Source organism: Salarias fasciatus, chromosome 3 (assembly GCF_902148845.1).
Source record: "Salarias fasciatus chromosome 3, fSalaFa1.1, whole genome shotgun sequence".
In the NCBI taxonomy this organism is placed as follows: domain Eukaryota; kingdom Metazoa; phylum Chordata; class Actinopteri; order Blenniiformes; family Blenniidae; genus Salarias; species Salarias fasciatus.
Window position 1 is genome coordinate 17,803,768 of NC_043747.1, and position 24,627 is coordinate 17,828,394.

Genomic DNA, 24,627 nt, shown 5'->3' on the forward strand with positions numbered 1-24,627 from the left:
CATCTAAGACTGAGATTACTTGGGGAGGGGGCGAGGGGGGGGAGCCTCCACTGCACACAAATACAGAATAAACAATGAGAAAACAAAGCAAAGGCAAACAGATTTTAACAAGATTCAACATCAAATGCGACATCAAACAAATAAAGTCATTAAATACAAAGATTTGCATGCAGTAGAACCAAAAAACTGGGGATTTATTTTTGGGAGGTTTTATGAGAGAAAGCACGTACTGGTCCATTTCTTTCATTCCATCTTATGAATGTTTGAAAATGTGGAATATACCTGCTGCTTATGAAGCAAGGGAACCAATGATGTGCTGTGCTAGAGTCTGTAAACATCTCAAATACCAGCAAAAAGAGTCATAAAACTGGCCTTCAACCCACTTCCGGCTAAAAAAATCCAAACTTTTTCTACATATACTACTGTGTCCAATCTAAAGTCTTGCTGCAGGAGCAACAGCTGCTGCTGTCAGTTTTAATTCTGGCTTGTTTCCGAATGTTTATGCACACAGGATCGAACACACACCTGGCTCATCCCTCAAACTCCTGTGAAGGAAGGCTTCTCGATCCAGACGAGCTGTAAAGCAAAACATCCTGAGAATGCTTCATACCTCAGAGCTATACGCAGCCAACTCTCCTCATATGTCTGTATTTTAAATATGCCAGCTGAAGTCTTGGACATCGCAGTAAAATCAGCGCACAGCTTGAAAAGTCGCCCTCGTCTCATCCGAGACACTTTTCCGACCGTCTGCATGCTTCTCCAGCCGCACAGAGTTGGCCGCGGCGCCGGGACTATTTGTATCTCCGAATAAATTAGAAATTGGACGAGTCGCGTGTGAATCTGGATCCAGGGTGCGAGACTTGAAGGGGGATTCATCCGGCGCCAGGCGAAACTCATGACTGCGCAGGCAGTTTGGATCTTGGGGCGGCGGCAGCGATTGCTTATCGGAGCTCAATTCCTGTACGCCGATGAGATCAAGCCGCTGTCTTGAATCTGAAGCGGCAGAGCCGAGAGCTGTTTATTGAGACTTTTACATAAACGCCGGGAATGGAATAACTCTGAAAATCCCATTTAAACACCCGGCTCATTTACAGAAGCTGAAATCTCGAACGGCAGCTGCAGCTCAGAAGCGAGAACTGAAGACTGGAGAGCCGCCAGCTCTCATCCCGCTCCTTCTGACTGTACAAAGCCAGCGGAGTGAAAGCCCCACTTCCCGGGCCCCTCCACTGATCAATAGATCACATGCCGTTCGGCGACGCCGGCTCAGATGTGTATCTGGCCGGCGAACGGACGCAATGTGCAACCAGCGCGCACTTTGATCGGGATGAGTCAGAGAGATCTGTAGCTGCGAGCGAAGCATTGAAATCGATACACGCGCCGGTTAGTCTGATCAAGTGCATAACAGGGAGGCATGGTGGGCGTGATCAGGGCCACTGGAAGGAACTGACAGGGATCCATGCGCTGTGTGTGCGCTCAGCGTGCTAACAAGACCCCTCCCCTGGTCGAAATCACCATGGTTACCTGTAATTATCCTCTTTTCATCAAATATGTGGCTTTTAAAGTCTGTGCAGGTGGATGAGCAGGTCTTTTCTCTCCCGCTGCTGACAAGATGTCACTGAACAAAGAAGCTTACAGCAGACCTTCAAATGACGACTGGCGCCAGATGTTGTTTTCTGTTTCGGCCTTCAGTAAATCCACATTTCTTGCACGAGCGAGTCGGATTTCGCAATGAAGCAATTGTCCATATGCTTAGAATCTAAGACATAAAGCGTTTTTTTTTCTCGACTCGGTACTTTTCCATGCGTACTTCAGCCGTAATGAAGTGAGAAATCCGTCATTCAGACGCACAGATCCGTCCACTTCACAGTCGGCGGGTTCCCCACGGGACCGTGACGCCATGCAGCATCAGGTTGTTGTCGCTCCGCTGTGGCCACTTGGACATAAAACGTATGGCTGAACAGAGAATCGCTCAAGATCCGAGGTTGTGGCTGAACTGTAGCGAGGGGAGATTTAAGAAGGAGAGATGTCATGCAGTTACTGAGAAATTAACATCAGAATGCCGTGTTTAGGCGAGTCTATTACCGACATGAGAACGAAGGTTTCCAGACGCCATGGCGGTCTGTCGCAGCTGCGTCCGACGACACAAAATCAATTTGCACACCTTTGCCCCCCCCGCTGCGGACTGTCACCGAGCCACCACGAGGCTCCCAGCACAGCGAGAGGTTTTTACCACCGGAGTGGTCAACATATCGATCCGGACGAATCCCAGCGGAGCAGGCCAACCGCAGCACGGCTCATCGCGGCCTGAGGAATCTGGAGGGGAGAAGCCTCGAGAGGCAAGGCGCTGGTTCTCCCAGATCAAAGCTCTACGGTAATTCTGGGATGAAAACTTGAAGGCAAAATGAAAAATGCTTCACGGTGTAAAACCAAAAGAAACGTGCAACATCTGTCTTTACTTCCAGTTTTGTTGCACAGTTCTTTGTGTTAGAGTGATTTTGCAGAACGTTTTGTTGCTTTGACTGATGAAAAACCCCTCTAGAGACACATTTACATTATACACCAAGTTCTGAAAGTCAGCATGAGTCGTCTCCGACCCCTCTGGACGCCCGACGCCTCTTGATTAGATCGGTCCACGCGTCATCCCGTCCTTGGACGAGACAAGATGATTGGACAGCCAACCATGACAAGCTGGAAGACGCCCTTAACCTCGCTCGACAAATATAGAATTAGTGTGTCTCATGTGAATCAAACGTCTGGTGTGAAGGGTACTGGAGGAAAATTCCATCTCCGCCATATTGAGGAACGACAGAAGAGCAGCCGATCCCAGCGGACCGTTGGCGATGGGCAGGACACACACGGGACAAGCCATCGAGGCAATCACGTGGACACTTCAAGGTAGTCTAAAGCCAACAACTTACCAAACAAGGACGTCTCTGGGCCGTGAAAGGAAGAGAGGGAAAACCAACGTCAGCAAAAAGGAGAACAAGCAAACCCCAGCTGGGAGGCTCCAGTGCCAACCACTAAAGCACGGTGCCGGAACAGATCAGCTCCAAACCAAAGAAAAGCACCAGACTGAGATGACTGCAGCTCTCGTCCTGTGTATTTTATGTTAAAACCTGAAGCATCACCCTAAAATTAAACTGGAACCTCGACAAATGTTTACAACGGCCTTAGTTCCAGTTGTCCTCAGAACTCTGGTTCTTCTGGTCTTTGCCTGGATGCCATGATGGGTTGTCGTCCTTGTGATCAGAGCTCACCTTGACTCCATGTCACTGAAAGCTAAAAATCAAGCCAGAAATCTTTTTTTATTTTTATTTTTTGTAAATATTGAAACCTGAATTTTAACAACCACTGAGAAGCTATTACTAAATCTGTTCTGGATTTCTGAGTTCCATATGAAGCTTCTGGACCCTTCAGGTGGTCTGGGACCGGTGTGTTGTGTTCTCCCAGAACCAGAAAGAAACAAAGTGAAGCAGCATTTAGTTTATATGTGTATCACTTGTGGAAAAGCCTGAGGTCTACTCAAACTGCTGGCTTATTTAAATCTACAATATATTATAGTTTATGAATGAAACTCAACCTAAGCCATAACTGCCAAAAATCAGATGATCTCCACATTTCACCACATCAAACATCAATTCTTTGTAATCTTTCCCCAAAGAGAGGAACTGTTTCTATGAAAAATAGTCATGAAGTAGTTTAAAACAGGATTTCTCTGAGTCACAGAGCCGTATTAGACTGACAGGATATTACTGCATCGAATTAGAACCTTTCCATTCTCAGAAAAGGGTGAATCATTTTCCGATTCATTATTATTCATTCAGATGTTTCTCTGTGAACACCGAGGAGCTCCTGAAGCATCTGGGGATGTGGCCTACTACTGACCTCTAGTGGCCAGGATACAAAACTACACCCCTACATGTGTGAGTGGACCCCAAATATTAACATCAAAACAAATCACAACTCCATGGAACATTTAAAAAAAACACTTATTTATTTCAATAATGTGTATGTCAGCCTTATAAAACTTGCACAGCGTCAGTATGTGATTGTGTTTTATACAAATAATTAGCACAACATGATAAACAATGTACAACATAGAAAATACATTAACGGCAGCTGAACTTCTCAAAGTGTGAAAATCTCTAAAACTTCAAGCTAAACTTTTCAAATTGTGAACTATTCAGTCTAAAACTACAAATCCGCATGAAAGGAACTTCCAACTGACTCAAGAATTGGATTTTTTTTCCTTCCTATCTTATTAAAAAATGTATATAAAACACTTTGGAAACAAATGCCCCGGCTAACTTCCATCACACACGGGAAGATTTATATAAAAAGACAGACGAAAACGTATAAATATTAAACATATTAACAAGACTATGTACACAAGTTACACTGATTTCTTTTACTCAGTTTCAGACTTCTGGCTGAGATCTGACGGATCGGCGTCGTCGCACTGGGGGACTAAAGCTTTCTCCAAAACGTCGAGGTTGACCAGCGGTAGAGACGCAACTTCAAAGAACACCCTGGAAGCAAAAGATTGGGGTTTTTTTTAATGACATTATGTTCATTTTGCACGTCTTAAACTTTGTGCATTCGCCTAAAGCTTACTTGTGGGAGTATTTGTTCCTGATGGCTCGCAGCTTGTCGTCGGGCGGCGCTAGAAGCATGACGTACAGCCTCCGGACGACGGCCGCCAGGTCGGACGCCTTGTAGCCGGAGTGGAACTGCAGGCAGGGCGTCTGCGGAGACAAGACGGGCGTCTCCTAATATGGACGGTCACCATGCCACGAAGCAACGCCTCACATAAACATGCCAACACAACGACGCAGGTAAAAGCAATAAAATAAATCCTTACAGGATTCAGGAGCAAAATAAAATTACCCAACGTCCCGAGCATTGCTGCCGCCGCCGCCGCCATGATAACACAGATTTACATGGGAAAACAATTTACATTTAAATTGAAAAGAGGGCTGCGCTCCAGACGCAGCCTGGGTAGGAAATTGGAGTAAACAAACGAGATCCGCAGCATCCACTTCGGCGGAGTCCGGCGGCGGAGCGAGCAACGTTTTAGGGCCGCGCAAATGAAGAGAGCGAGAGAGGAGGGCGGAAAACAAACGACTGAGGCTCCATTTACACGACTATTACTCTCACTTCGCCTGATCTGGCTTCGCGGGCCCCGTTTACACCTTTGCAAATGAAAATAGAAAACTCCCACCGCGTTCTTGGTGTCTGTTCACACCAAACCGGCTCCACAAAACTTATTTGAAACAATATTTTTCCACAGATTTACAGCATCGGGTATAAAAACACCATAATAAGGACTTAGAACGCATGATGATAAAACTGATGAAGCCAAACGAAGGAAAGGTTCATTGAATGAAGTGAGCGACTTCATAAAAACAACCAACAGCAGCAAATGATGGCCTGACATGCCGGCTTCGCCATCTGTTTCTGCCGTTTCCATGGAAACGAACATTCATCACTTTCAAAAATGTTGCTGAACGTGAAACTTTTCTGAAACGGTGCGTTCTCATTCCGGACATCGCGTGAACGGCGCCCTGAGGCTTTGAGAACACTTTGAGCACCTGACCAGATTCTAGAATCCTGTGGTTTTGAAATGTCATACGTCTAGTTAGTAACTAACAGAACCATAATCACCAACTTCTTTAGATTTCAGCGATTTAACTGAAAATTTAATCTTTAAAGTGATCCATTGACGTGACAGACATTTAAAAAAAAAAAAAAACTCCAAAAATAATTTGTAAATTAAACTTTAAGTTAAAACAATTAACCGGTAACTTCATGCAGGAAAACCTCTGAAAGGAGCAAAAAGTTTCTGATCAGAGCAGAAGGAGAACGTTTCTCTTCAGGGACAGAAACGTCAGAGTTTGTCAGTGGTGTGAATTGTTCTGGGGGCGGCGAGCGGTCCACCCCCGTGCAGGAAACCACAGCAGCAGCCGCTTCTTTCCTAAAGCGCGTCCGCGGTGACCTACCCAGCCTCCCAGGTCCTTGGTGACCAGCGCCATCAGCAGGCAGGCGGCGGCCAGCAGCGAGCCTCTCTCGGGCACCAGGTCCATCTCCATCAGGCTCATCTCGCAGAAGTATCGGGCCAGGGTCAGCGTGTCCATGCCGGCGCTCACACACTGCGGAGGACGGCGGCGTGAGCGAGTTCACACACTGTATGGTAAGCCACATATGACCTGTGTGTGTGTGTGTGTGTGTGTGTGTGTGTGTGTGTGTGTGTGTGTGAGCGCACCTTGGCGTAGCGTCTGAGGAACCAGTACGGGATGGGGATGCTGATGTCAAACGACAGCGTCTTCAGGATGTTGGCCTCCATGGCGATGAGCTCCTCCCTCTTGTACGCGTCGTCGCAGATGTAGAGGAAGTCGTCGACGCAGGGCGGGCTGCGCTCCTGCAGGAGGAGGGCCAACGCAGACCACCAGTTAGAAAGACTCAAATGTGTGACTTGCTGGTGACAACATTTAAAAAAAAAAAAAAAAAAAAAAAAAAAAAAAGAGAAAATAATGGCAGGAAATCTCAGCGAAAAAGAAAAAGCAACGGCGGTGATCTGGAATTGTTTCATTATTTTTGATTAAAAAAGAAGCTTTTTAGGTTTCCTGTCAGCTGATGAATCACCTGTTTGTCACTCATAATTTACTAATCAAGCTAGAATGTTTCATTATAAAATGGGGAGGTCAAAAAGCTCAAAGGTTTGTTTATTTCCAATGACATTAAAGGAACCTTTGTGATATTACACAATTCACGTTCACACATGATCAGGGGTCTGCAACCTGCGGCTCTGGGGCCACATGTGGCTCTTTAGTCCCTCTCTAGCGGCTCCAAGAAGCTTTCACAACATGAAACGTGAATAAACATTTAACTTTTTATTATAGTGACACACCACAGTACTATGATCAGTCTTTCTTGGTTCAATAAGAATTACAAAAGAAAAGCTACAAGTAACATTGGGGGGGGGGGGGGGAATAGCTAAAACCACAAGAAATGGGGGAGAAAAAGAGAATGGCTGAAAAAAAATGTAATGTCCAGAATATCAAAAAGAAGAAAATTAAATATGGTTGGACATAAAGCATGCAAACTGCTTGAAAAGAGGTGAAACAGTTAAAAGAGCTAAAATTCCAAAATGCACTGTTTTGCATGGGCATCGAAACAAACTTCATGAGTTGTGTTAAACTCATTTTTAAGGTTAAATGTACTTTGTGGCTCCAGACCAACTTGACATGGTGCAAAGTCACAAAAAATCGGTCATAAAGTTTGCAGACCTCTGCACATGATGGAATGAAACACGGAGTCAGATCCCAGCACAATAACAGTAACAGAGAAAATCCATTCTAGTAACCTTCATAAAAGAAGGTGAGATCAGTGAAGGTCAATCGTCAACAAGATGACAGGAGTGCGGAATAACAAATGGCTTTTCAGGTCATCCGTAATTCTTGCATTCTTTTATATGACAATATATATCGCAGAGTTAGAAAGAGTAAAAATATTATATTCGTTTTTCGAACATTGTGCAGCAGCAATCAAGATGCTGATATTTTCACAAAACCAAACAATTACCTCAGGAAATGACTGAAACAGCAACATAAAGCCAATTTTAATTAAAATTTTTGGTGCAAAATAAAGTGAAATGTCCCAAAAATCTCCTCCTACAGCTGCTGCATTGCGCCGTTTTCCTAAAGCTCACTCACAGCGTGGCTTTGAGGCTCGTGTTAGTTTGCTAGTCATCGTGGCAGCGTCATTAATATCCCTGCTCGGGTCTCATTATCGTGTTCCGAGCTAAATGAACGAGCTCGGAGCTGAACCCTCACCCCCTCTGAGTTAATCTTCCCGGAGGACAAACGGAGAAACTCCCAACACGTCTGAGATTGTGGCCTCACCTCGAACTTGGACGCGATGAGCATGGCGGTGGAGCCGACCAGCTGCAGCATCTCCCTGTGGATGGGGAACTTGGCCAGGAAGTGGTCCGTCATCTTCACGGCCAAGTAGAGCGTCTCGTGGTACAGCTCGAAGTTTTCCTGCGCAGACGGCGGTGTCGGTGAATGAGACTCAACACGTGGCCTCCCGGGCCGCCAACGGCGCCGGCCTCACCTGGACTTCCACCAGCCAGTCGATCAGGATGGCCCGCATCTCCGGGTTGAGGCTGGGCTGCTTGGGCATGTAGTCACAGAGGACGAAACTCTCCTGCGGCGTGAAAACACAGTGATGACTCCAGGAAACAGAACGCAGGCGCGAGTGTGACGCCACGGCTCACCTCTCTCTGCTTGAGGTAGTCAAATATGTCCTTGGCGTACTCGGCACACATGTAGGTGTCCTCGGCGCTCTCGGAATCGATGTCGAACTCCTTCGGGATCTGCAGGAATCGGGGAGACGCGTCGATTCAGGCCAACATTTCCACCGCGGCTTCAGCAGGAATACCGTTTTCTTTACGTGTGGTTTGCGAAGGTGTGCGGGGATTTCGCGGACGGCGGGCGGCGCCGCATCTGCCAGCTCTTCAACTGGAGATGAAGCATCGCTCTGGGAGGAGGAGGAAGAGGAGGAGAGGATCCTGTCCTCCTCAGTGTCCGTCTTCTCCCTCTCTGACGCTGTCCCCTCCGAAGTCACGGAGGACGACCTGCAGACGGAGCAGATTTAAAGACAACTCCCGGTGGAGAAAGGAAACCATCGGTGAGGATTTACTTGATCAGGTTGGCTTGATTCTTGGCGGACACTGCCGCCGCCGCTTTCTTGGTGGCCTTCTTCCCAGCATCCTTCTTCTTGATGGGCAGGCTGAGCTGCACCTTATGTGCCTATGAGAAAAGTCATGAAGGAAAATAAAAACCCCACCAGTCTCAAAATGTGTCCAATGTGTTTATTTGGGTTTTAAGATTATTACTAAAGGTTTTAAATATCACACTTCTAAGGAATGCAACTCATAATACACCAATGCAACTCTAAAAAACTCTTGAGTAGGTTGTTGACTTCATGCAGTCACGAAATTGCAGGAGTTTGCTTAGGAGCTCATGCAAAGTATGTTTTCTGGGGGTGATTCACTCTCCTACATCAAAAACCTTTTTAATCATTGACTTACATTAGTGATGTCGATGAAGGCAGTTCTCTTTTTAGGAGCTCCGTGAGGAGGAGAGGAAGACCTCTTCACCTGTGAACCTTCCTCCTGCAATAAACACACACATTAGTTCTGCAAATATACACCAGACGGTAATGCAAAATGTTCTGCACCGCAGAGGATGTGTGGTAAGATGTTGCAAGCGTGCACAAACGGAGAGAAGCCAGAAAAAAACAATGCATGCAGGCAGGTTTTAACCTGGTTCTCGGTACTTGTTGCACCCACTTTGGACATCTTGCTCCCGGCCGTGGCGGTCGCTTTCTTTCCTCTAGAAAAAGGCATGGCTTCTGTGCTTTCAGTCCTGTTTCATCACAGGAAAATGTTCAGTTTTCTGCAGCTTTATTCAAACAGGCAGTGGGTGGGGTCCACTCTCGAAAACAGCCCCGCACTAAAAACAACACACGCACATCTAAAGTCGCGAGGCGTAAAGGTTTATCTCACCTTCTTGGATATTTTCCTCCTTCTTTCAGCCCGGCGCTTGGATTGAGAGTGAGGGAATTTGCAGTAAATAATCCAGATTGATCAGTAGTGCAGTCCGCAGACACGCTCACAAAAGTGTCTGCTCTTCGCTTCCCGATCAAAAACCGCAGCGTCGCACTCTGATTGGCTGGAATTTGAGCTGGGTCGACCAATCAGGGAGCCTCCAAGGATGCAAGGCTAAGGAAGCGCTAGGTTATTGACACGGCACCGCCCGGCTGAGCGGCGTGAAACAAAGGACGACCTTAACAAAAGCAATACAACTTTTTATTGTCCTAAAAAGTAATACTGGCCGATTTTATGTAACACTGTGCTAAACTGAATTATAACTCTAGCTTGAAAATCATTTTAAACGTAATAGCCGCCCGTCTCATGGCCTGACGGGAACGCCGGAGGCGGAGCGTTTGTGAATTTCAAACCGCTTGGAAATCAACGGAAGTTTAAATACAGAACTGGAATAATTGACGTTGAGTATTTGTGGCTGGAGCACGAGCGAGGTTTGAGGAGACAACACGTGATCACGAAAACAAACCGATTTATTGACCTCACTGGTCGCCCCAAAAAGAAAAAAATAAGTGCTAAAATATTGATTTTGTATCAATAATGCAAATAATAAAGTGTCTGTATTTAAGTGTCACATATTATATTACCAATTATTATACTGTCTGATGACATAGAAGAACAAAGTAAAGAATCTATGTGGTGTAAATCTATTTAAAAATATTTATCTAATCAATGCAAGTCTGACAGTAATAAATCACAAAATTTATAAACTTGTAATAGACACACAAAATCACTCATTTAAAGTGCAAAATGATTTATTTTGAATCTTCCAACTCAAGTGGAGCTTGTATTTTAACTCTAAACAGTTTCACGTTGAAAAATACAAACGTGGGATTTGATCCATCCAACATTTAAAGGTTGAGATACTCAAGGGAAAGCCAGTGTATTTGTCTATTCTGGCCAAAAATAATAACATTTACTAAATAGCATCATTAGCTTTAAAGTGACAAAGGTGCAATAAAAAACACCACTGAGTCCTAAGTTTTGCGTATTTCTTTTCTTTGAGGTAATTGCTAACCCTTATCCCATTACTTCCCTAAAACTGTCAACCTAGTATGTGTGTGTGTGTGTGTGTGTGTGTGTGTGTGTGTGTGTGTGTGTGTGTGTGTGTGTTTGTGTGTTTGTGTGTGTGTGTTTCAATTTGTGGGAAAGCATAAAATCGATGACATTTTACACATTTTTCATGGTTTATTGCCTCAAAATGTGTCTGAATGGAAACTATTATCACCATGTTTCTGTGCGAACATGAAGAAACTGTTGAGCCTTTGTGTCATGGCTAATGCCAGTGTCACTTGTTTTATTAGTGTTGCGTCACAATTTTTTTTTCTCCCCAATTTTCCCACAGAAAAACTTCAGCCAGTAAGAAACAGGGAGTAAGAGAGAAGGCCTTTGAAGGTAAAGAGTCAAAACACATTGATGTTTATGTCATTATATGATGTGTAGAGGATGATGAGCTTTGTCCAGTATCAGAATCCACATGCTTTCCAATCATAATATTTCGTAATTGAAAATAACATTGTGCCGTGATTGAGGATAAGTAACACATCCCGTGTGAAGCACTGCATGTCTGGAAAACATGCGTATATTGCTTCATATAGCCTTGGCTCAAACTGACCCAGGATGAACTTGGCCGACGCTCACACACTCACACGCTATAGGCTTTAGAAGAAAAATGAAAACAAAAATCACCAGGATGCACACGGTCCTAGAGGAGGCTGACGCTCCCTCAAACAATGTCCTGCATTGTCTCCATATGAACAATAATCCTTTTCATGTTTTTCTCGCAACTGTGTGCTATGAGGGGAAAGTTTTAAAAACACTTAAGTGGGGTGTAAAATTCCCCTGATACACACTGACTATGAGATAATGCTCTGGTTTGTGGAGGAATGCATTATAACATTACAAAAAAATGCGTTTTCATTGAAAAAGACTTTGGCTTGAATCTTTGAAAATCTGGGGTCTTAAATGTGGCTCACCACAGATGGAAAGAGTCTGAAGACAAAATTAATTTGAAAGGACAATACACGCAACTGGAAAAATAACAGATACGAACATAAAGGCAAGAAAAGCAATCCGTAAATATTTCAGCCATTTCAATTCAAATGCTCCTGTTGCATGACTCTTTTTACTTTCAAAGGAACAATAGCTTAAGGAGATCAGCATGGGGCTCAGTGGAATTATCATAGATTACAGGGGGCTTGTTGATCTCTACCTGATGTTTTCACTCTTCTGAGGTCAGTTACTTTGAATTTCAGCGCTGTTTGAAGCTCGTTTGATTATCATGTCACATAAATAAGTTCATGAGCTGAAATGGACTTCAACACAAACTTTTTTTTTAGTAGTTCCCAATACAACCGCTCAACTCTGACACACAGTGTGCACAATGATTCAAATCATTGTGACTGTCACCTCTCTCTCTCTCTCTCTCTCTCTCTCTCTCTCTCTCTCTCTCTCTCTCTCTCTCTCTCGCTCTCGCTCTCTCAGGAAGTAGTGAGAGTAAAACTTGTCTAACCACTTCCACGTCAACTCATTTACAGTCACAGAGACGCTGAAGCGGCAGCAGCAGCAGCCTGAACCGGTGAGTTTGTCTCCACGCAGGCAGCTGGAGATGATGTTTCCTGTATCTGATCTGCATATTTTCTTGTACATTCCGCCAACTTTAGTCTTATAATCTGATCCGACTGGATTTCAGAGGGTCTTCTCGTTCCAAACAGGTGTTTTCTTCAATAAAAAACTGGCCTTTTCGGGCCTTATACTCCATAAATAACATACAGTCCGTTTTTACCCTCTAGCTATCTTTTTTTGGCCTGTTTTTGTCAAACGGCCAAGAAGGTAAAAGACGATGGAATGGATTTATTTTTAGGAAATCTAGTTATTTCACTCCTTATATGACCATTTACATTTGCTCAAGATACTAGACATGAGACTGAAAGAAACAAAGTGGATGAAAACTGTTCACATATTTGAAATCAAACAATTACAACCCAAACTGACAACAGTCACAAGATAAAGCCAATTTTATTGAAACCTTTTGGTGCAAAAATACAGTGAAATGTCCCAAAAATGTAATAGAACTTAAAACTATAGCTTGTTGCATTGCGGATGTTTTTACAGACTCACCCTGACAGCGCGGCTTTGAGGCTGATGCTAGTCCGTGATCTTTCATCATGGCAGCATCACCGACACCCCAGCTCGGGTCTCAGCTTTGGTTTTTCTGCTACGCTTAAGAATTTTGTACTAAAATAATCATTGTCTTTTTTGATAGTTTTGCCATTAACTTGGTAGTTTGTTGATCTTAATTGAAGTTTCTTGTGGGCTGATTTTGGCCCACGGGCCTTATATTTGACATTCCCTGAGGTCAGGCATAGTTTTTATCATTTCTACCTTAGATAAGTGTTTTTCGAACAAAACTTCTGTGACTGAAGTTGTTGAAATTGTATGAATGTAGATCTTTTCTAAATCGAACAGTGTATTTTGACATACAAACCCGACGAAACTGCTTCCAGACATTCCTTGGTCTGTAGAATCTGTAGTTTAACCGTCCTAGTTTGTTGCGTTGAATGTCTATTTAGAGACCACAGAGACTGATGTGAAACCGAAGGCAGCACTGTTTACAGCTTCCTCCTCTTCTTCACGAGTTTCTCAGCTTCACAGTTGATTTCGCAATCAGCATTTGATTAGATATTTTTATTTGTAGCTTGAGAGTTATAATTATGTGATGCGAATGTATTTAAAATAATACTGAAATCAAACCAGTTTTCTCCCTCGTCTCTTGGATTACATGACATTGAGAGTCACTTTTCTGACAAACGTTTCTCAGCAGACCACTTCCTGGCTTTTAGAAAAGAGAGAGCTCAGTGAGGAGGATGCAGGAATGAAGCGCAGATGGGTAACAGATTACTGTTAAAACAAAGAATGCTTTCTTTCGGAGTTGGATCTTGGACATCCCGATGAGCGGACGGACATTTCAGGACTGTAATCCTGGGCGATCCTGTGCTGCACCGCCCTGTCCAAACAAACAGGGCTGCTGATGAAGGTGGTTGCTTATTTGGTCGTACTGACACACCTCAGCCACACAAGGTTTATACTCTAAGGATCAGAGGCCCAAATTCGACAGACCAAAGATTGTCGAGAAGAAACACTCTTGGTTTTGTTGGGTTTATGTTTGAAAGGATTTAGAAAAGGACAGGGCTCATACAATATCAACACAACACTGAGACCCGAGCTGGGATGTCAGTGATGCTGCCATGAAAGATGACAAACTAGCATTAGCCTCAAAGTCATGCTGTCAGGGTGGGTTTGTAAAAATATATAGACGTTTTTTGGGGGATATTTCATTGGATTTTTCACTCATTAATACGTCTTTTTCAGTCGTTGTTGTTTAGTTTTGTGGAAATGTCGACATTTTCGTCATGTATATACTGTGCAACATGACACAGCAAAACTGTAAAGTTTGAATTTAAAGGTTATTATTTTACTATTTTACTGGTCAGACTTACTCTAGATGAAATTCGGCTGTATGTGGCCACAGAGCTAAAATGTAAAAATACATATTATAACCCCCCACAGGGTATACTTCTGTTTCTTGGTACAAGACTCTGATGTCCTTTTGGTAAACTTCTTATGCAACGCCGTCTCTTTCCGTCCCGGTTCAGAAAAGCAGCAGGTTGCATCAGATTTAATGGCGTTCATCCACTTCCTGTTGTCACATCCTGCCTGACAGCTCATATGGTGACAAGCCGCGGTTGAAGCTTCAATCCTACTTTCCATCTCAGATGACTTCCTGTTTTCTCCGTTTCTCTGTACGTGAGTCCTGAAGACACTATGAATCAGGGCTTCTTTTTTTTTTGTTACACATCTTCAGAGTTGAAACTGATGTTTCTGTCAGCTCATGCGAAACAGTCGTAGAACAGAATCTGAAAGGCTAAAGGCTCCGTCATTTGAATATTTATGCCTTGCTTGGCTTTGAAATGCATGTTGGCACTTCAACACCATGTGGTTTCTTTTCTATTCGGTCTTGTTGCCACATTTCGACTGTGAAAATGGCTGCGGAAAAAAATATTATTTCCTTCGCTTTTACCAAGAATATTGTTTTCATCCGTGCAGGATCCAATGCAGACAGCGTGTGCGGATTCGAGGGTGCCAGAGCCCGCTCCAGGAAGCCTTGGCAACGCAGGAGGCCCCAGGAGAGGCTCGCAAAACAATACGGCTGTCGAGGAGTTTGCCCAAAACATGTCAGAGAGTATAATAGAGTCATTTATGAGCCAAAACAGGGCTGATTTTAACCAAAACTGCGAGATATTGGGAGAAAAACTAGCATCCGTGGTGATCGAATGTGCCATGATGGAAGCGAGCAGAGGCGGACGTGTGACGGACCGCACAGCGAGGCCCGAGCCGGATCCGGCCTTCGCAGACGAAGCTGGAAGTGAGGACGGTCTGTGGGAGCCAGACGGACGGGTCGATCCCGTGTCGGAGCTCCAGACCTCCGCACTCGGCTGTCCGCCGCTATCCCAGGCGGGCCTCCCCGCCGTGGGCTCCCTGGACTACCCCGACGCCCCGCCGACCACGCCGCTCCTCCCCGAGCTCCAGAAGAGCAGGAAGAGCTTCTCGCAGAAGCTGAAGGGAGGCCTGGCGAAGGTTTTCCAGCCCTCGCCTCCTCCGCCGACGCCCAAGGACAGCGAGGGCGGCTCGCACGACGCCATGGACGACCATCAGGCAGAGCTGGAGCGCCTCATGGACTCTCTGTCCACAGACGATTTTGAAGAACGCTCACAGCTCGGGACCAGAGTGGAAGACTTTGCCGAAGCCCTCTCCTTTGAAATCATGGAGTGTGTTTTAGGGTTGAGGGACGGCGAGCAGATAGCGGAGGAGGTCGACCTTCATCTTCTTGCGCAGCGCATGGCTGAAAGCATCATCGCTTCATCGCTCGACGCTGCCAGCATGTGTGTGTAGGATCCTGAGAGTGTGTGTTGTGAAGGGCACATACAGTCAGTGCTGTGAAAGTTAGCAAAGATTATTACAAATCAATATATTTAAAAATGTCTGACACCCCTGGATCACTGTCCCTTCAATAGTACAAATATTTATGAAATTAAAAGTTATTTAATTTGTACTCCGAGACTGAATAATAAGCATATAACTATATTATTGAAGTTTTGTTGTGATGTTGCCTTAATAAAGTTTAAAGTTTTTTTAATCATAGTTGCAGATTTTATATAAATGTACCAAAAGTCACGTGAAGACGCTCTGATGTGTGAAATCTGAAGTTTATGCTGATCATTGCTCTCACTCACTCTACAAATTCCCATTTCTGTGAAGATAAATAGAAGTGGAGAATGTACATAAATGTATTTTTGCATTGTTTTGGGGACATTACTAATTCATAAAAACAGTGTGATGTTTCCTAATATGATCATAAGAGCATCTTTAACAGATGGTTTCACCTCAAAGTGGATGAATACTTTGTTTTTTCTCTGTATCTAACAGCAGTAACCACATTTATCCTTTAGATGGCAGCACAGGAGAAAGCTTTGTGTTAATCCAGGTTTAAATGGATGTTTCCTTCCCATCAGTTTTTAGTTGATATTTTGTCATCAGCTTGTATTTTTAAGCTGAACAAACTATATTTTATTAATCCCCCTAGGAATGTTATTTCTCCCTGCATTGACTAATCCTGTTTCTATGATCTGACTTATTTGGGTCAATTCTCTCTGAATCAGCTTCAGTGTTTATACATTGAGAGTGATTAAATCCGTCAGGATAACTTGATGTTCTGGCTTATTGAACACTCATTTCTGTACCGACTGAGATCAGATCTGAAACGAGAGTGAGCCGCAGTCCTCAAACAAACGCTGATGTGACTTCGACTCTTTATTTTCTCCTGTCCTCAACAGGCTGCCAAACCCCGAGCAGCAGAAGTTTGGTTGAGCTTTCAAACAAGAGTTTCCATTACAGAGTTTTATTGTTCTGCTTATTCGGGGCTGTTTTATGGGTCATCTGCTCGGCCCCTCACACGTCTTCAGTCTTCAGATCACTGCGGTAATGATGAGACTTTTGTTTGCTCTTGAATGTTAGCAACGCTCTGAAAAAAAAAACACATGAAACTAATCCAAAAGCACTTTTGCTCTGACTCTACCGCACAGCTGGAGGAGGGAGCGGGACAACGGACAAGAGTGTGTTCTCCGACTGGAGTGTGTGTTACTACTGACAGCCCAAGTCTTTCCATTTACAGTTCAGTATTTTGCAGACGATGTTGCCCTCGTCGTATGAATGAACAGGACAAGGCGGTAAAGGTGCAGAGGACACAGATGTCCGGGCATCGATGACTAAGATGGAAAAAACGCAGAAACACAAAATATGCCGGTCTTTTATTTGTATACAAACAGGAATATTTCGTAACATCCTGAACATTTGTCGGAAAAAAAATGTGCAGTCGGCACACGGTTTGTGTTTCTTCTGTGTGAGCGGCACATCAGCAGGGCTCTGCTTTCGCTCCCAGGGAGATCTCTGCAGGCCCGACTGGCTCCACTCACTCCTCTCAAAATGCGGCGTTACGACAGGCAGAGTTAAAAATGGACGCCATTAACAAAATCTGTTGGCAGAATTTCACACATGCGATCGCTGCTCCTTTTTAATGAGCGAGACAAACCTGAATGCCAAGAAAACTGACTATTTTTACTTTTAAAATAACATTGTAAACACCATTTGGCTTTTTTTTTCTTTTTGTACAAACCCCCAGCAGTTCAAAATATTCATATGTAGCTGACTTGAGGCTAACTCAATACATATGCAAAATGTATGTTGTTGGTTTTTTTTTTTTTTTTTGCACTCCTTGAACTCTGACCTGGCCAGGGTCCCTCAAACTGTTAGAGTTTTGGAGTAAAGTGTGGAAACATCCAGCTGACTTAATCTGACTTTCAGATGCTTTACAAGCACGGGGTCGGCGCACTCGCATTGTCTTGGCTGCACTGCGTGATCGTCCCTCAGCTCCGATACACAATATGCCGAGGAGCGCTCAGGCTGAACTTTTCACTCCCGCCGCCGATCGCCCGTGCTTTGTTGACAGTTTGTGCTGACAGTCACACTCAGAAATACACACTGAAGCACAGAGCGGACTGGGCTGGGTGGACAGCTGTGGCGTCGGAGGAGCACGCACATCTTGCACATCTGGAAAAATGTGCTTTTTGGGCCGACGGCTGCCAGAAAGAGAAGGGTGGGGAGGGGGTTCAGGGAGGAGTTGGAAAAAAAGGAAGATGTGTGATGACACACGGAGGATGTACAGCAGGACGGTGACTCCATCCTATAATGGGAAACGGCAGAGACGCTCAGGCTGTCTTACAGGAAGATGGAAACCTCCAACAGCAGCGTATATCATCCTGAGAGGTGGTTTCCATCAAGCCGGGGAGGCGATTTTTCTGTCTTTGCGCAATATCCATGCATCCAGATTCTACACGTCTTCAACCAGCTCATGTCAACTGGACGTGGAGTCTGTCAGCTCAGCTAACACGATGTGAAACTTTTACTCCACCGGCTGACATGCAAAGTCACATAATCCCACCTGCAGTCAGTTTAAAGTCAATAAACAACCTCACATGTGTGTCTTTGGGTTGTGAAACAGAGCTGGTGATTTCAGAGCGAGGACTGTGCCGATTAATGATTACGTTATTAGTCATTATTACAAGAAAAGCCAGATACACAAATCCTCATTCCCATCCATTGTAATGCCGCTTTATTGGATTTAGTGCTGTGAGTCAATGGAGATGATCCCAGTTGATTCAGAGTGAAAGTGCATCACTGTGAGTTCACTCTCCAAGAAAATACAGCGCCCAGAGGAAACTGGCACGTTCGATCCAGTTAAAATTTAATAAACCTGTTTTGCAGACATGTAGTTTGCGTCCCTGTGCCAGAAGCTTTTCTGTCAGAGTGGCTCACAGAGACGGGGAAAGTTCTGATTGTTCAAAGCTCCTGATTTTAAAAGAGTTTATCTGTTTTTTTTTTATCCAGATGCCAGACATGCCTCACACAAGTATATCAGAAAAAAATGAAAGCATGGAGAAGAAGAGAAGGTTTTTCATTGTGCTAATCTGATAGACAATGCTGAACAGTGAGAGGAAGCTGGGGAGAACATGCAAACTCTCATCAGGAAGGAGCTACAGTCTGGTGTTTTATGACTTTGATCAATATGCAAAATATTATCTTTGTAAATTACATTCAGACGGAATAAATCTGATTCAGATCCTGCTTCAGTGTTTCAAGTGAAAATGTGTTTTCATTTCAGAACCGTTTTGCGTGTGCACGACAACGGCAGAAACCCCGAAAGTTTATTATAGCGTTAGTAAAGCTCTGTTTATTTTACTTGTGAAGGAAGAAAAATCAACAACAGGAGTGTGAAGACATAGACCTGGAGAGATGGATTCAGTCAGCCTGTGTGTGTCTGTCTGGTGCTCTGGCCGGTGTGTTTTATGAGGGCACAGTTGGCTCCTGGCTCGGAGGATCAGCTCACCGCAGCGAGGAGAATCCACACCGAAACACATGTAGCAACTGTTTAATCTACGAGCCACAAGAGGTGCTCACTGTTTTTTTTTTTTTTGTTTTTTTTTACTGATACTAACAATGATTGAACGGTGTTTTGCTTCCCAGGAATGTTCTACTTTGGAAATTCAGGCAAACCAAGTAACTTTTAGAAAGGAAATAAAACTGCTTCATGACTGACCTCCAACAAAGACGCCATGCTGGGTTTACACAGCTAGTTTTACCTCTCGTGACTCAGATTGCAGTTATAATGTTGGTGCTTTGTTGAAACACCTCTCACAGTGGCAACTCTTTAAGAAATCAAAGGAATTACTTATTTCAGCAAACCGGCCTGACGGTGAAGAGAAACCAACACAAAGAGACGACTCTGGGATTTAAAGATAACGACTGGTTCCAGAAGATCACATCTGATTCTAGACGGAGGTGAGAGAACGACAACTGCTGTGCAATCCAACCCAATCCAGTCCAATCCAGTGGAGCAGAAGTTGATTTCTTGGAGCACGAAAATTCCCAAGGAGATTAGACTGGGAATACACACACCCAGGGAGATCATGTAAACTCCACACATAACGACCCAGAGGTGGATATGCTGACCTGGCATTTGTCATGAACCAGAATGAACTGCCGACACTTGACCAGCAAGCAGTGAACTTCATGCAAAGCAAGGGAAGAAACAATGACTCGGACGCGATACCTATACACCACACACTGCCAAGAAGGCAGCCAATCAGCAATCCTCACATGGTTCATCAGCAGGAAGAACAGCAGCAACTTGTTAATGCAGACTAAGAAACTGAAAGGCGCAAATCAGTGAACATCCAACGAGATGAGCTGGTAGGAGGATTTACTTTGAACAGTCTGTGTCTTCACATACATCCTGTACTTCTCGCTCTTATTGTGTGTTACAGGTTATCTTGTGAAGTTGTTCTTTCTTCTGTACAATTGTGATCTGAAAGAAGTGTTATATACATAGACATTCATTCGTTAATTCAGTCATTTACAAGGACCAAGTTAAGCATTACAATTCCTTCACAGGATCCCTTCATATCTTTAGGCTCTTGGGGATTTAAAAAAACCAGTTTGACCAAATAAATTATCAGATTTAATTAAATGTCAACCTGAATTGCCTCAACTCGTTATTTTATTAGCAATATTTCACTGAGACTCATGGAAGAATTGCGAGGTTTTCCAGTGTATTCCCTATTTATCGCTCTCCGGTGATGTTTTCTCGTACTTCCACTGTTTTAGGAGTCAAACCCGTCACCTTCAGGAGCTGAAATCTCCTCCAAAGCTCAGAATCTGTCCTAAATGATTGTGTTTCACAATGCAACACATCACCACATCTGTCAGATAGCTGTTTCAACCTCCTTTCACTTTCTTCACAATAGTTAAAGACAGCTTCACCCATGAGTGTTTTTACTAAACTGAAACTATCTTTCTGGGTCCAAATCCTGCTCTTCTGCTGTCTGCACCACTCACTTTCATTTAAAGTGAGTCCTAAACATAGTGTTGAGTTTCTCAAAGGTTGCAAAAAGGAAAATATCTCCTGATGGTGCAGAGCTGATGTCTCCCATCCTCGAGAAGCAGCTCTGATGCTGCACACACACACACTCACACACACACACACACACACACACACACATACAGCTTTCCAGCTGTTTGTGGTGATGGAGGGGAAACAAAGGAAAAGCGGTTGTTTAGAGCCTAAGTGTAAACACTGTCTGCGTCTGTCTCCTTCCTTTATACTCTGTGTTTATGGGAGGATATGAGCTGCATCATGATTCTCCATCCGAGTCAAGATAAGGAAGATAAAAGTTTGGGGAAAGAAACGGCGAAAGGGTGATTTAAGATGGGATCAGGGCTTCAGTGAGGATGTGTTTCTTTCTTCTGTCTGGACAGAAATGAGATTTCGGGGTTGCTGGTATCACTCAACAAGCTCTTGTCTCCTCCGTGTCCTCAGAGCGGCGTCACGCCGTTTCTAGGAGCTGAAGTTCAAATATTTGACTGAGGCTGTGGAGGTAAACTGAAGGGTGTTGGGGAAATATTTGCTCTCAAACAGAACAAAACTCTAAAACAGACCACAGTAAGACATGCAAACACCGGATAGAACAGCTGAGAGGGCACAGGGATTTAACAAACAAAAAAAGTTCTCATCTTGTAGTTAGACAAGCGATGTTTCATTGATGATCAAATTTCAGGTTTAGGTTTTTTTCTTCTTCATTTTTGTCATTTCAAAATCAGAAATAAAAAGAAGCCAAAGGTTGTTTATTAGTGAAATAATGAAATTAAATTATGAAAACAATTAAAGATCAGTTTCATCCTCCTGAAAGATCAAACTGGTGCAACAAACTCAAAAGGATAAGAAAAAAAATTGAAAATCTTTCTCATTCATGTTGCTTTAAATGGATTAGTTTGTGTTTTTAGGAACACTATAGATGTATGACATAAAAGGTGGAGAGGAAGAAAGACTTACGAGAGATAGCGCACATGATAGAAGAAATGAAACTGATTAGTTCTAAAAGGAGTGTTTCGTGAACTGTTCTTATTTTTGATCTTATTCAATATATCTTTACATTTTCATAAAAAAACAAGAAAAAGTATAATCAAGACAATTAAATGAAATATTACATTTGTTTAAAAAATACTATGTTAGCAATACATTTAACACGTTGATAATGGGAAAAAAAAAAACTTTATGCTGTTTGATTATTGATCACAGTGAAGATTTCTTTCAAAAATGTTTGGGATTATTTGTCAAGCAGAAAAAAGAAAAGGACCAAAAGACAGAACAGACACTGATTATTCTTATCATTGTGCCACGTAAAAACAACAATAAAATGTTTTTTTTTTTATCTAGTCCTGACTTCTGTCATAACAAAATATAAATTGAATGGTTCTTAGGGTGGCGTTTTTTTCCTCCTCCTGTTTTATGACTTCCTTTCTAGAGCAGTGACAGCAGGGAGAGCGCCCCCTGTCAGCTCAGAGCTTCACCTTCAAGTGTGGCAATAACCAGTGAAGCTGTGAACTCTGAAATCTCTAGAAGGGCGGGAAGAACAAGTAATAGAAACAAATAAATGCAGAGTTTAATATTTCTAGGTCATTCTATTTGCCATGCAAATGCTTGATCAACTATCACATGCAAATATTTCCTTTTTTTTATGTAATACTCACTGTTATAAGCTGAACATGTCTTGAATGGGTGCAGATTTCCAAGTGAACATCACACCGGACGTTGGTCATTGTTATTTACTTCCATTATTCTTTCTTTCTTTTGATGGTGACTCATGTGGTGCCAACTTTTTATGAGTTTTTTTTGTTTTTGCAAACCAAAGCATTGCTGAACATTTATCAATCTCGATAACGAGGCATAATCAGGCAGAAGGGGTGTGTAATCAACTTTTACGCATGGAAAACTTTTTATTAGGTTGAGAGAAAAAAGAGAATGAAAGAGTATCTGGAGAGAATACTTTCACTCTCGCAGAGAGAGAGAGAGAGAGAGAGAGAGAGAGAGAGAGAGAGAGAGAGAGAGAGAGAGAGAGAGAGAGAGCGCATTCCTCCACCGCTCCAGGGTGATGAGGAGGTTAGGCCAGCCCCTCTGCGCTGCGCGCTCTCTCGGTTGCAGCCCACCAGCCCAGCTGCCTCCTCCTGCAGCTCCGATCCTCTCAGATTCTCCAACTGAGCGCCGACCCGGAGACATGGACGTATGCAGACTTTAAACTCCTCGGCACGAACCCGCAGCCTGTGCGCTCTCATGGAACTCTAACTCGGGTTTCTTCTTCCAGTCTGCGGAGGGACTCCTGTTGTCTCTGGCTCGGTTCTCTCTCTCTCTCTCTCTCTCCCCTCTCTCTCTCTCTTTCTCTCTCCCCACCAAACTCTCGCTCCTTGGGTTTTGCGGTCCACTCATGCGTCGGGAATGCCATGGCCACTCCGAGCGCACAGCAGCAGCACCAGGATTATTTCAGATCGGTGAGCAGCGAGTCCACCACCTACATGATGGTCCCTGCCGGCGGGCCGAGCGGGACCGAGACCGGGACCGGGCGCAGGGAAGCGCCGTCCAAGATGTTGGTAGCGATGGTGGTGATTGTCGTGGTGGTGCTGCAGATCGCCTCCACCACGGGACTCTTTGTTTACCTGAACATCTCCATATCACAGGTAAGCGCGCAACTCCACTCTCACCTCAAAGCGCGTGTGCGTAATTGGCGCAACTTTCAGTTCGTGTGCAGAAAGGCTCCCCTCTGCACGCACTTTTATCAGAATATATTACTGTTTTTTAAAGTTATTCAGTTCTTGGGTTGTGATCTACTTGTTGAATGGGCCAAGTTCGCCCCCGCAGCTTGCCTCGCCAGGCTCTTCCCAAAGCCTGAATGGACTTGTTAAGCAACGCGATCCGGGAAGTTTACAAGCCGGCCAACGCGAGGAAAACAAAAAAGAAAGAATGAGTTTGTATGTCTGTCCAAGCGGCACAGAGAAGCGGGTTAAAGTGCATGCGTAAAAAAGCAACATATTGGAGTCATTTGCTGCACGGAGCTGCAGCGCAGCGCTGCTTGTAAGTAGGTTACAGATGTGTGCAGAGGCTGAAATATGCAAGGCGATGATGGAGGTGGACTCACCCATGGGGGTTGATCTAAATCACTTTTATCTGCTGCAATAACCATAAGTCCTGTATTGATTTGCTGTGCGTCTTAAGTTCTCAGTCGCTGAAATACTGCGGCCACGCCACACTCTGGGAGGAGGTGAGAGTATATTATCACCGCGGTCTGCAGAGCGGGGGGGGATTTGGATGTTGCGCCTCCACAGATGAGGTTTGATTACAGGCATCAGCACTGGCTCGAGTTCCTGCAAGGGAAAGCCTTTCGGGATTATTTGTCCTTTTGGAAAGATAGATCTTGGATAAACATGTTCGTGGATGGCGTTCAACGAGTCCCAGCAGGGGAGAAAGAACATGCTCACAAGTGCGCTCGCTACTTTTCCAGCTCCAGTGTGAAGTTACTGTTTATTGGAGGTTTATGTGAGAGATAAGCTTATCAGCCCGGCAGATACTGCTGGATGTAAAACAGGGGAAACTACTAGTTTTGACTGAGTCCCAGCTTGGAGAACCGCATGTTCTCCCTGAGCATGCATGGTTTCTCTCCTTTCAGTCCATAAACAGGTGAATCTGGGACTGAGAATTGTCAGAATGTGTTCGGATCGGTGACCTGGGATCACCTCCAGCCACTTATAACCCTTATATAAATTTAATAAATCATTATTGAATGAAATATCCCTGATATGAGCTTATCAGCTGTATGCAGCATTGTGAAAGTCCAGTAATAGATCACCAAGACGTCCAGGCCTTGTTTTCATTTCATTTCAATAGTTTTCACACCATGTGGCATGTGATACTCCACAATATACCAGTAGAGACCTGCAGGGAGATGATGTATGATGAA

At 44.0% G+C, this 24,627-nt stretch overlaps 3 protein-coding genes across 5 annotated transcripts in view; 2 read left to right on the forward strand and 1 right to left on the reverse strand.

Annotated features, from left to right (window-relative positions):
• Nucleotides 1-3,971: 3,971 nt before the first annotated feature.
• Nucleotides 3,972-9,699, reverse strand: ccnb3 (cyclin B3). Of its 2 annotated transcripts, none has more exons than XM_030088317.1 (12): nt 9,569-9,699; nt 9,353-9,428; nt 9,092-9,175; nt 8,701-8,810; nt 8,452-8,635; nt 8,276-8,374; nt 8,113-8,205; nt 7,902-8,039; nt 6,263-6,418; nt 6,000-6,149; nt 4,615-4,745; nt 3,972-4,529 (listed from the first exon to the last, which is right to left on the reverse strand). In XM_030088317.1, the coding sequence occupies exons 2-12, from the start codon at nt 9,407-9,409 to the stop codon at nt 4,409-4,411; spliced, it is 1,323 nt and encodes a 440-aa protein (XP_029944177.1). In that variant the 5' UTR covers nt 9,410-9,428; nt 9,569-9,699; the 3' UTR covers nt 3,972-4,408. The 2 variants fall into 2 exon arrangements, with proteins under 2 accessions (XP_029944177.1, XP_029944176.1); XM_030088316.1 differs by having other exon boundaries at nt 9,326-9,428.
• Nucleotides 9,700-12,199: 2,500 nt separating this feature from the next.
• LOC115386106 (uncharacterized) lies at nt 12,200-16,713 on the forward strand. The gene is made up of 2 exons (XM_030088323.1): nt 12,200-12,245; nt 14,774-16,713. Exon 2 carries the CDS (start codon nt 14,780-14,782, stop codon nt 15,617-15,619), a length of 840 nt encoding a protein of 279 aa, XP_029944183.1. The 5' UTR covers nt 12,200-12,245; nt 14,774-14,779; the 3' UTR covers nt 15,620-16,713.
• Nucleotides 16,714-20,822: 4,109 nt separating this feature from the next.
• The window catches only part of tnfsf10l (TNF superfamily member 10, like), a 60,018-nt gene continuing 56,213 nt past the window's right edge, over nt 20,823-24,627 (forward strand). Inside the window, exons 1-2 of one of the 2 annotated variants that reach the window (XM_030088322.1) lie at nt 20,823-20,841; nt 23,076-23,350. In XM_030088322.1, coding sequence (XP_029944182.1) covers nt 23,117-23,350 — 234 coding nt within the window. In that variant the 5' untranslated portion in view covers nt 20,823-20,841; nt 23,076-23,116. Of the gene's footprint in view, nt 20,842-22,962; nt 23,351-24,627 lie in introns of those variants that run through there. The other variant, XM_030088321.1, reaches the window with a different exon arrangement.

What these genes read in the sequence shown, in the direction of transcription:
- ccnb3 (XM_030088316.1), bottom strand. Translation starts at nt 9,409, where the DNA reads ATGCCTTTTTCTAGAGGAAAGAAAGCGACCGCCACGGCCGGGAGCAAG. An exon ending in CCTTCATCGACATCACTAAT is followed by an intron (nt 8,811 to 9,091) that starts GTAAGTCAATGA and finishes CTTTTCTCATAG; the next exon opens with GCACATAAGGTGCAGCTCAG. An exon ending in ACTACCTCAAGCAGAGAGAG is followed by an intron (nt 8,206 to 8,275) that starts GTGAGCCGTGGC and finishes TTCACGCCGCAG; the next exon opens with GAGAGTTTCGTCCTCTGTGA.
- LOC115386106 (XM_030088323.1), top strand. Translation starts at nt 14,780, where the DNA reads ATGCAGACAGCGTGTGCGGATTCGAGGGTGCCAGAGCCCGCTCCAGGA.